General features: G+C 46.9%; 3 protein-coding genes across 6 annotated transcripts in view; 2 read left to right on the top strand and 1 right to left on the bottom strand.

Annotated features, from left to right (window-relative positions):
- LOC146444056 (uncharacterized) overlaps positions 1–1,885 on the bottom strand; it is a 3,018-nt gene extending 1,133 nt beyond the window's left edge. Inside the window, exon 1 of the mRNA XM_085078556.1 lies at positions 1–1,885. This exon is cut by the window's left edge and continues 1,133 nt beyond it. Within this exon, the coding sequence (XP_084934682.1) occupies positions 1–1,658 (1,658 nt within the window). The 5' untranslated portion in view covers positions 1,659–1,885.
- The window catches only part of LOC146444049 (uncharacterized), a 280,352-nt gene that overhangs the window by 113,202 nt on the left and 155,701 nt on the right, over positions 1–11,449 (top strand). The window lies entirely within an intron of this gene.
- HLCS (holocarboxylase synthetase) overlaps positions 1–11,449 on the top strand; it is a 120,866-nt gene that overhangs the window by 96,593 nt on the left and 12,824 nt on the right. For all 3 annotated transcript variants that reach the window (XM_085079067.1, XM_085079139.1, XM_085078987.1), the window contains exon 7: positions 10,952–11,019. In XM_085079067.1, the coding sequence (XP_084935193.1) occupies positions 10,952–11,019 (68 nt within the window). The remainder of the gene's footprint in view (positions 1–10,951; positions 11,020–11,449) is intronic.

The raw sequence follows: 11,449 nt of genomic DNA, 5'->3' as shown, positions 1-11,449 counted from the left end.
CACAGGAACATGTCCTGGACTTTGTAGTTTTCCCCAAAAGACAGCTCTTTTTCTTGTTTGCTGTCTTCTGAGGAAAGCCTCTTATCCTCATTTTCCCCTTGGGAAAGCTCTTCTTGGTGGGTGTCTTCACCCTGGGACAGCTCCTTGTAGCTTTTCTTGTCCCCTTGGCAGAGCTCATTGTCACCTTCCACTGGGGACAGCTTCTTATCACTTGTGCTGTCCTCTTGAATGTCTTCATCCTCTTCTTCCACTGGTGACAGTTCCCGGTAAGTCATGCTGTAAACTGGAGAGAGCTCATCGTCATCTTCCTCTGAGGACAGCTCCTCATCACTTGGGATGTCCAATGGAAGGTCCTCAATGTCTTCTCCCTCTAGGGACAGCTCCTTGTCACTTGTGCCATCTCCTGGGAAGAGCCTGATGGCCTTGTCATCTTCTGACAGCTCCATGTCACTTGTGCTGTCATCTGACAAGATATTGCTGGCCTCTTCAGTTTGGGACAGCTCCATGTCACTTGTGCTGTCATCTGAAAGAACGTCAATGTCCTCTTCCACTTCTGACAGCTCCGTGTCACTTGTGCTGTCCCCTGAAACAACTTCAGTGTCCTCTTCCGCTTTGGACAATACCTTGTCACTTGTGCAGCTCTCTGCAACAACATCGATGGCCTCTCCCTCTTCGGACAGCTCCTGGTCACATGGGCTGTCCTCTGGAAAGTGGTCAGTGGCCTCTTCTGCTTGGGACTGCTCCTCCTCACAGGTGCTCTCCACTGGAAGAGGCTCGCTTGAACCCATGAGGCTGAGCTCCTTGGCTCGAGCCCCTGAGGGGATGGGTGGCAGAGGTGGCATTGGTGACACCTGGCAGCTCGGGGACACACTGGCTGTGCCCTCCTGGGCCACCCCGAGCGGGGTCAGGAGCACCCTGGGCACAGGGCTGTATGGGGAGAGCTCTGGGTACAGCCCAGGACAGGTGCTGCAGGGCTTTGGCCCCTTGTCCCCTGCACTGCCCAGCTCTGTGTCCCGGCTCTCAGTGTCCTTGGGCTTCTTCTGGCAGGGCAGTGGTGGCAGCCGTGTCACCCTTGCCTGCTGTGGCAGAGGTGGCCGTGATGTCAGCCTGTCCCCAGGGTGGGACAGGGCCTGGCTCCAGCTGCCCTGCAGCTCTGCCTGAGGCTTCCTGAGCCCCACCTGTGGGACTTTTTGCTGTTGGGTGTTTTTGGGGCAAACCTTTGGCTGCCCAAGGTGCACAGGGGGCAGCTTGACCTTCATCTGCGAGGAGGAGGAGGAGGGGGAGGAGGTGTGGGACAGAGATGGCTTTCTTGGCAGGGCGAAGGTCCTGGCCCTGTCTGTCCCCTGGCCTGTCCTTCCTACCTCAGCCCCTGGTCTTGGTCTCCTCAACAGCTGCCCCGGGGCAGGCTGGGAGTTGGGGTTCTTCTGCTTCTTCTCCACCTTCTCCTTCTCCATCTTCTTCTCCATCTTCTTTTCCATCTTCTTTCTCCACAATCTCTGTGATCGACGACCGCAGACAAGTCCCGAGAGCTGCTTTCTTCTCCGAACGCTGCTCTTCTGGGACGGGGCAGCCCAGGGCTCTGCGCCCCTTATATACCCCCAGCCAGGCTGGGGCTCTCTGATGTCACAAAGGTCTCTGGCCACCACCATGTCCCGCATCACAAAGGGCCCTGACACAAAGCGCCTGTGTCACAAAGGCCACACGCGGCACCCCAGCAGCACAGAGCAGCCAGGAAGTGTCCCAGAGCAGCCCTGGCCTTGTGGCCTTGTGGCCCTGCTGTGCCCAGAGCCCTGAGAGGCTTTGGCTCCCACAGACAGCCCCACGCTGCAGAGCCCTGGCTTTGCAGGCTGCGCTGTGCTCATGGTTTCCATTCTGGACACACAGCACCCACAGTGCTGCTCACTGCTCTGCCAGCCACAGCAGGGCAGGGCAGAGGGAAAAAGAAACAAATTAACAGAGTGGTCCTGAGTTGAGATAAAGGCTGGGAGAAAACACTCCAAGGGCACAACAGGCCCAACTTACAGTGGAAAGTGAATTTATTTCTCTCAGAGTCAGAGGAGGATAATGAGAAGAAAAATAAACCCTTAAAGACACCACGCTTCCCCCAACCCCTCCCTCCTTCCCACCACCAGTGCAGGGAACAGGGCATGGGGGTTTGGCTCAGTTCATCACCGAGATCTTCTCGCACTGCTCAGGGAGAGGAGTTCTTGCCCTGCTGCACCGTGGGGTTCCTCCTGCAGGAGACAGTTCTGTGTGAACTCCTCCAGCATGGTCCAATCTCACGCTGTGAGCTCCTCCCAAACTGCTGCAGCCTTGCTCCCTCATCCATGGGCTGCAATCCTCCCAGGCCAGGCTGCTCCAGCCTGCAAGCAGAGCCTCTCTCTCCATGGCTCTGCCACTGATCACAGCCTCCTGCAGCCATCCTCCCACTGCGGCGTGGTCACCTCCTCCCCACGGGCTGTGGGTGATCTCTGCACCCCCATGGAGCCCATGGGCTGCAGGGGCACAGCTGCCTCACCATGCTCATCCCCACGGCCTGCAGAGCAAATTCATCTCCAGCGCCTGGAGCACCTCCTGCCCTCCTTCTGCACTGACCTTGGTGTCTCCATGTTGTTCCCTCACATGTTCTCACCTCCTCCTCTTCTCTGGCTGCAGGAAAAACTGTGTGTGCATTTGTTTGGATTTCTTCTCCAATCTGTTATCTCAGAGGCATAACTAACATCTCTAATGGGCCCAGCCTTGGCCAGTCGCCTGTCCATCATCTTCAGAGCCATCAGGGATTGTCTCTGCTGGACATGGTGGAAACATCTAGCAGCTTCTCCCAGGAGCCATCTTTGTGTCTTCCCTGCTACCAACCACTGGGCCAAGAAAACCAACCCATCAATCTACAAATATTTCCTTGGAATTGCTTTCCCAGGGCTGTGGGGTGGAGGAGGGAAAGGGCTGTACATGGTGTGGGGCTGTGGGTCAGTGGGGAGCTCACACAGCTCCAGCCAGGGCAGGCAGAGGAAAGAAAGACCTGGAGAGGTGAAATCACTGCCTGTCCAGGGAATCAATCTGACATTATTGATCAGTGATCAATATTGATCAGTTTGATCACTACCAGAGAGGCCAAGGGGGAGATCTGTCCCAAATCCAACACCAACTCCATCCCAGGCAGCTTGAGCAGATATTTGCCCATGTGAGGCTGATGGCAAATGGGATTTCACAGAGTCACACAAGGTTTGGGTTGGGAGAGACCTTAAATCCCATCCAGTGCCACCCCAGCCATGGCAGGGACACCTTCCACTGTCCCAGGCTGCTCCAAGCCCCAGTGTCCAACCTGGCCTTGGACACTGCCAGGGATCCAGGGGCAGCCACAGCTTCTCTGGGAATTCCATCCCAGGGCCTCCCCACCCTGCCAGGGAACAATTCCTAATTGCCAAGATCCCATCTCTCCCTGCCCTCTGGCACTTTGCAGCCATTCCCTGTGTCCTGTCCCTGCAGCCCTTGGCAATTGTCTCTCTCCATGTTTCCTGCAGCTCCTTCCGGCACCAAAAGGCCACAATGAGGTCACCCCAAAGCTTCTCCTCTCCAGGCTGAACAATCCCAGCTCTGCCAGCCTTTCCTCCCAGCAGAGCTGCTCCATCCCTCTGCTCATCCTGCTGCCTCCTCTGCACTCTCTCCAGCAGCTCCAGCTCCTTGCTGTGCTGAGCCCCAGGGCTGGAGCAGCTCTGCAGGTGAGCTCTCACCTGAGCACAGGCATACTCTCTTCTCACTGTGGGGTTCAGGGCTGGGCAGGTGCAGCTCTCACCCCCAGCACCCCCAAATCCTTCCCCCGGGGCTGCTCCATCTGCTCATCCCAGCCTGGGCTGATCCAGGGATTGCCCCCTCCCAGGATCAGCACCTTGCCCTTGGTTTTGTTGAAACTTCTGAGGCTCAGAACTCAGTCCTGAGCCTGTGGCTGCACTGAACTGGGATGAAATCACTGCTAAAAGTGGCAATGAAATCACCAGCCTGCATTGGTCTGGATGTTCCAAATTCTCCCAGCATCCGTGCTGTTTTATCTCAGACAAGAAGGGCTGGATCTGGTTTTGATCAATATGTTTGTAACTTTTTATTCCAGCCTGAAGATTCTGCTCTTACCATGTTATGATAAATACGTTTCACTGCATTCTGGTAACTCTTCTATTTCTTAAATCTTGGCACTGGAGTTCTGTTTCCTAATGAAATCTCTTTCATTCCCATTTGTCCCTTGTTAACTTTTGGGTATGCTTCAGGTAGCTTTTGCAAAGGTCACGAATTGAAAAGATTACTTATTAAGGGGGGAAATGAAATAAATTGTTCAAAACAGGACAGGTTTTTGCTTTTCAAATTAAACATTGAAACAAACTCCCAAACTCTCCTCACATCTTCCCTGGAAACTACCTCCTTTACTGTAACTTTGTAGTCTTGGTGATATTCACAGAGAAGTTGATTTACTGAATAAAGAAGTTCTTTAAGTTTGCAGTTTTGGAACATGCCCAGTGTGTCTGAACCCAGGTTTCAAATTTTACTGGCATTTTGTTGGCAAACCAATTTTTTGGAGTCCTTTCTTATTTGGGTATGTTTCCTGACACCTTTGCCTGTATGGTATTGTGTTTTAAAATTCTCTTTTTCCTTCTTTTTTTGTATGAGGAAAAGTCTATAAGCACAGACAAAGGACTAATTATAAAACATCAGGTTTAAAAATAGAAAGACAAGAAAAGTACCAGCATTAAAAAACACAGTGAGCAGGGAAAAAAAATGAGGATTTCATGGTAGAGTTCTGTGCAACAGGCCCTGGTTCTCAAAGCAATTCCAGCAGCAAAGCATGAACTATTCCCAGGCCATAATACCAACATTTAAATCAAGCATAAGCACATGGGTGGTAAGAAAGAGGTGATTTAATCTTCCCTTCTCTCCCCTGGCATCTTTTGCTGTTGCTTCCCCTTGGCCCAACAGCAGTTTTCATTGATGGAGAGCCAGGTGAGAGCTCTGAAAAACAGCTCAGGTGGCTTTGCTCTGCTCACATCCTGCATTTTCCCTGAAACTGCATTGTTATTATGGTTTTGCTCAAGGGTTTAACCACCCAGCCAGAGGATCTGTGAGCTCCCAACCTACGTCATTCATTCAGGAGAATATTCCTCGCTGAGAATGTCATGTCTGGCACAGGACAATCTTCTTTTTGTGGGATTGATTGAGGTGAGGTACAAGGAACCAGCTGTCCAGGGTTGCAGTGCTTTTTTAGCTTTCCCCATGGCTGGGATATTGTAATCCCTTTAATGCTTTTTCTCACTGAGGCAGGACTTTGGTGTATCCAAGGAGTTCAAGGGGAATTTGACACTAAATGGCCCTTTCTGTGCTAACTTTGCTGTGGGGAAACCCACTAGAAAGTGAAAGAAGCGATGAATTTTTTGCATTAGAACAGAAGAGTGCATTCATATGCCGGAATATTCTGGCCAATGTTTTGCCTGCTGGATTTAGGCACAGTTTTCAGTGAGATTCCTATCATTTAAATCAGCCTCGGTAGGATTAACAGCTGAGGTGTTCTACTTGTCTCACCTGGGGGGGTTAATCTGCTGGGAGCCCCCAGGTAGCACCTGGTCGTGTGTAAAATGCCTCATGGAAAGTGGAAGGTGGAGAAATTCAAATATTTAGGCTTGTAAGAGAGTGTGAAAGTGATGTTGGGATCCTACCTGGGAGATGGGATTCCAGTGAACAGCCTTGGGGCTAAATCACTGATTTAGTAGTTACAGTGTCTAATTTCTGGCTGATTTCAACCAAACCTAAATATCTGCTGGAGACACCAGAGATGCCAAATTCTGGAGTGAAAGAATCAGTCAGATTGGGACTGATCCCTGAAGGTCCCTAATCCAAACTCTTTATTTTAAGCAGGGTCAACAGTGAATTCACACCAGTTTGCTCAGGGCTTTTTCCAGTCAGACTTTGAAAAACTCCACATCCTATTCCAGTGCTTGGTTATCCCCACAGTTCAGTGTTATTCCCCAGCTGGATTGATGTCTGTGCCATTTCCTCCTATTTTCCCTCCTTTCCTTTACCTCTTGGTAAAGATACTGAAATGATTAATAGGAAAAGTCTTGGGATAAATCCCTGAGGATCTGCAGTTGTATCCAGGCTACAGAAGGAGTACAAACCATTATTTTCAATCCCAGAATTCAGACACTTTCTGTTCATCTGGTAGAGCATCAATGACTTGATTTAGACAGAGGGATGCTGTGAAAAAACAGCTTGGAGAGGTTTTCCCTCCTCATCTGGGACTTCCCCTGATGTCCTTGACCACAAGGATGGAAGATCTGGATGTGTTCTCAGCCAGCACTCTCAGATCAATCCCATCAGATTTATGAGATTTATGAGATCTGTCCTTTCCTGCTGTTGGTGTTTCCTCTTCTCCCTGAGCTCTGTGTGAAGTCCTGGAGGATTTTGTTGGTGAAGTCTTGGACAAAGAACTCTTGAGTAGCTCAGCCTTTGGTGTATCCACTGAGCTTTAGCTGTGAGCCCACATTTTCCTTTTTAATTTTACCACATTCCTGTAGAAGTCCTTGTTGCCATTTTTCTTGCTCATCTCTGCTGTAATGGGGCTTCAGCTTTCCATTCTCTGGACAATATTTCTGCATTTCTCCTTTGTTGCATTTCTCCTTGCTCTCATCTTTTTGGTACATTCTTTTCCAGTCTTGGCTTCCCTTTTTAGCCAAGCCAGACTTCTGTTCTTGTCCTTATTTTCCTCAGGATTATTTTTTATGGGAGGCTGTCTGTAAAGACCAGATCTGTTGAGCTCCTTTACTCTTCAGAGATGCCACCAAGATCCCATCTACCCTGAATAAATCAAATCCAGGGTTTGTTCATCCTCCAGACTTCCCCACATCCTGATTTGGTGGCCTTTCCCAGACTCCCAGTGTGGTGTCACTCAGGAACTGCTGCTCTGCCATCCACCAGAGTCTGGGGCAAAACCAACGAGCATTTCTTTTATATTTGATAGAATCATAGATGGTTTGGCTTGGAAGGGACAACAAAGATGATCTAATTGCAACCCCCTGCCATGGCAGGGACACCTTCCACTGTCCCAGGCTGCTCCAACCCCAATGTCCAACCTGGCCTTGGACACTGCCAGGGATCCAGGGGCAGCCACAGCTTCTCTGGGAATTCCATCCCAGCCTTTCCCCATCCTCACAGTAAAGATATTTTTCCTAATATCCAATCCAAACCTACTCTCATTCATGGTGCTTTCTACTATAACTGTGGCCCACCAACCTAAATTATTCAGGGATTTTGCCATTTGACTAAAATGGAAAGGATTTGGATTTTGGTGTGTGTTGCTTTTGCAGTACTCTCTAAACAACCTATTTCAGGGTGAGATTTTCAGGCAAGGAACTTGAAGGGAAGGGACAAATCTGGCTATAAGTCACCCTGTTTTGCCCAGGTATTTTAACATCTGGAATGCACTGCTGGCTGTGGTAATTCCTTTGCAATACTGTAACACAGCAGGATGCTTTAATGAGAGTTTCAACCTTAAACCCACAACATCAATGAAATTTATAGTTGTTAACATGACTCAAACATAGGTTTTGGGGTTTCAGTTCTCATTTTATGTTCATGTAGGATGAAAAGTTGTTGTGTTGGCTGGCCAGAGTGCTCCTTATACTTGAAATTTCTGTAAAGTGATTAAATATTGTTTATTACTTTTGACAGCATTCTTAGATGTATTACAAGGCAGGGAGGAGGGTGTTTATATAAAAAACTATGCTAGAACATCTTTTTTACTATTTCAGCTGCTTTAATATTCCTAAATGCCAAAAGTGCCTTGCTCACATTTTGGAAAACACCACAAAAATGTTCAAGAAACTTAACTTCCAGTATCATTAACTTCCAGTATCATCTTCTACCATCATAAAAATGCCATCTGATATTCTTCCTGATGGGTAAATTTGTCTTCAGACCTTTCATGTTTCCATAATCTTGTATCTCAGTGTGGTCTTTGGAATGAATGCTTAGAGGAAGATAGTTAAAAAGCACAAAAAAAAAAGAATGGAGAAGTTCTTGAAGGAAAAAATTTCGGGGGGAAAATGTGGTGAGCACTGTGATTAAGCCACTCCGCAGCAAAACAAAATTGTGAAGTCTGCAACTGATTAAGTTGAAAGAAAAGAAGGGAAGTCAATATGTAAAAAAGTGCACGTACAGTTAATCTGTCTGGTAAGGAAAATCCAAGTTGTTTCTCCCAGAGAAGAAAAAGAAACCAAACTAACAAGCACACACCATTTACAGAGCTCTGAAGCTGGGGGAAGGCAGGCAGGAGGCTGTGTGGAGGTTTTTATTATCATAGGCTTCATGTTAATTCCAGCACAATCTCAGGAAGCAGTAAAAATAAATCTGTGTGTCTCTTGCTGTATCAGCCTGGGAATTAACAACTTCCCAGTGTTGTGTCCTTTAAACAATTTCTTCATGACCCTTAAAAGTACAACCTCAGTCTCTCTATTTAATAAGTTGTTACCTGCTGCCAACTCTTCAAGAGCTGCATCATCTCTCCCCTTAATTGTATCTCTTTGGTGTAGAAGGCTGTGGTTTGGATTCCTAATTAGCTTTTTTCCTGCTCTGTTTATTTTCCTCCCTTCATGACAGCACATGATTTTTCCTTTTTTTTTGTAATTTAAAAACAGATATGTGAATGGAGAAGCAACAGAAATCAGTGTGTTCCAACAAAGCCTATAATCTCTTCCTAACTGTGCATCCAAATTTAAATTCGATTTTCATGTCGCAAAACCATGGCCTTGGTGTTGTAACCAGGCTGTTCCCAAAAGGCAGGGCTGGAACCTCCTGAGCTTTGGGGGATTTTCTCCCTGAGGGGCTGGAGAGTGTCCAGGGAAGGGGATGGAGATGGGAAGGGGATGGAAAACACATCCTGTGAGGGGAAGCTGAAGGATTTTGGGGATCTCAGTGTGGAGCAGAGGAGATCAGGGGAACCTCATTGCTCTGCACAGCTCTGACAGGAGGGACAGGGAAAGGAGGAGAGGAAATGGCCTTAAGTTGTTCCAGGGGAGGTTTAGGTTGGAGATAGGGAAAGAAAATTTCCCTGTCAGTGGTGAGGCCTTGGAATGAGCTTCCCAGGGAGGTTTGCAGTCCCTGTCTCTGGCAGTGTTCAGGAGCAGTCTGGATGTGGCCCTTGGGGACATGGTTTGGGTGATGCTGGTGCTGCTGGGGTGGCACTGGGTGATCCTGAAGGGCTCTTCCACCTTGATAATTCTGGGATTTAGTGATGAGAAGAGGTCAAATTTCCTGTTCAAGGTGGTGGATAGGTGGTCCTGGTCTCAGCATGTGCTCCATAGGGTCCGAAGAGACAATTCTCAAGGTGTGTTTCATGTGAACTGGAAGGGAAACTGGCAAAGGGATCTGCTGGCTGTTGGCCTTGGAGAACATCTCACTGATCCAGGAAAAAAGTGGGAAAACATCATGGAGCCTGTCACAGCTCCTGCTGGTTTGTGTCCCTGCCCATGGCAGGGGTGGAGCTGGATGACATTTAAGGTCATTTCCAACCCAAACCATTCCAGGATTCTCTGATTTGGAATCAACAAAACCATTTTTAGCCCAGACTTTGCTTGGGTCCTCCAATCACCTGCAGTTCTGATCATCACAAAAGCAAGTCAGACATTTGAAAATGCTCTGAAATCTCTGGATTTGTTGTGTTATCTCTGGATTTGTTGTGTTATCTCTGGATTTGTTGTGTTTTGATGCTTTCACAGCCCTGGGAGTTGCTGATATCCCATTTTTCAGCATGTGGAGCAGGAGCAATGAATGTTTTGTCACCAGATCAGATGATATTGATGATATCAGATGATCCGATATGATATATCAGATGATATCAGCACAGATATTGTGTCTGTGGGACACTCACAGCTCTCCCTTGCTGCCCACTGACTGTCTTGATTGCAGAGTTTGAAACACTTCCCAAAGCCGTCTGAAATTCAGGGGAAATCATTTGGAATTACACTTTTTTTCTGATTTGAGCTGCCCTCCTCCCCGAGACAAGATTGCTTTTGTAGGAATGAACAGCATGGTGTTTGTGCCTGTGGGAGAAGGAGATTTGTGGGCTGTACATCACTTCTTGGGGTTTACCTCACAGGAGACATCTTGAAGATGTTTTATCTCTTAAATAACTTCCTGCAAACATGAAATGGAGAAGGATCATGGTACAGTTCAGATGTGTTTTAAAGTGGTTTGAACAAAGTTCTCACAGTAGGGATTTTTTTCTTTTTTCTTGTTTCTTTTTTTTAAGTGTAGCATTGACTCATTTGGTGGTGTTAAAGTGCACTTTCTACTTATCCCCAGAGGAAAGTTAGTATTCTTTTAAGTGAAACTATTTTAAAAGCAGAACACAAGCCTAAAATAAGCCAGTGTTCTCTAGAGCTCTCAGAAGGTGTAGATTTATTTACTGTAGTTAAATCATAATTAGTTCTCAGGGGATAGTGTATCTTTTAAACTGCTTTATTGCCACCATATTGGTTTTCTAAATAATCAGAAACTGCTGCTCTTACATTTTGTAGTATGAGCAAAAATTCGCCGTAAGTAGAAACAAATGTCTCGAATTGCTGGTTGTCACTTGCTGAAGATAGGGACACCCAAAAAAAAAATAAAAATGAGCACTTCAGGAAAAAGTGAAGAAATACAAAACGTGTGTTATCAGAACTTAAATGGACTATGGCTCTGACTTATTTCACCCTAACAGATAGAATATGTTTTACATTCTCATTTTTCAGCGAATCAGGTTTTTTTTAATATTCTAATGGGTTTTGGGCAGGACTAAATGGTAACTGAAGAAATGGTGGTGCAACGTTAACATAAAATATTACCTGATATTTAAGCCTTGATTTTCATGAATGTAGCTTAGTGTTGCAGCTGATAAGCATGTGGGGTTTTTGGATTTTTTTTCTCTAATTGGCAGGTTAATGTTCGAGTTGCCTGAGGAGATGGGTTTAATAGCAGTTGCTGTTCGACAAACACAGGGCAAAGGTGAGTAAATTCCCTCCTTTTGCTAATAAATGTGTTATAAAATATATGAAATAGGACATTTAAAGATGCATTCATGAGTATTTTTGATCATATCATCCATAGAATAAGCATGTCCTCTTCTCCTCCTGCTTCAACCCTGGATTCAAACTCAAAACCCAAAAGTGAATAAGAGACCAAAGTAAACATTTTCAGGATGTTTGGTGGCTTTTGCAGAAATGATTTAGTGGTCTCCTGGTTCCTGCCAAAAATGTTTCACCAGGCAGGAAAACTGCCATCACTGCACTCAGTTTAACACATGTCACAGCTCCAAATTCAAACTCAAACCAAGTTAACTGCAGCAAAACTGGGGCTTGACTTGCTCTGGGATTGAGCCTGCAGGACCTGCCTGAGCAGATAAATGTGAGCAAATCCTGTTTCTTGCCCAGAAAAA

This window comes from Lichenostomus cassidix, chromosome 1, assembly GCF_008360975.1.
Source record: "Lichenostomus cassidix isolate B80296 chromosome 1, HeHo_3.0, whole genome shotgun sequence".
Taxonomy (NCBI): Eukaryota; Metazoa; Chordata; class Aves; order Passeriformes; family Meliphagidae; genus Lichenostomus; species Lichenostomus cassidix.
Note: the sequence above shows the minus strand (reverse complement) of the source record. Positions and strands in the feature narration are given on the sequence as shown.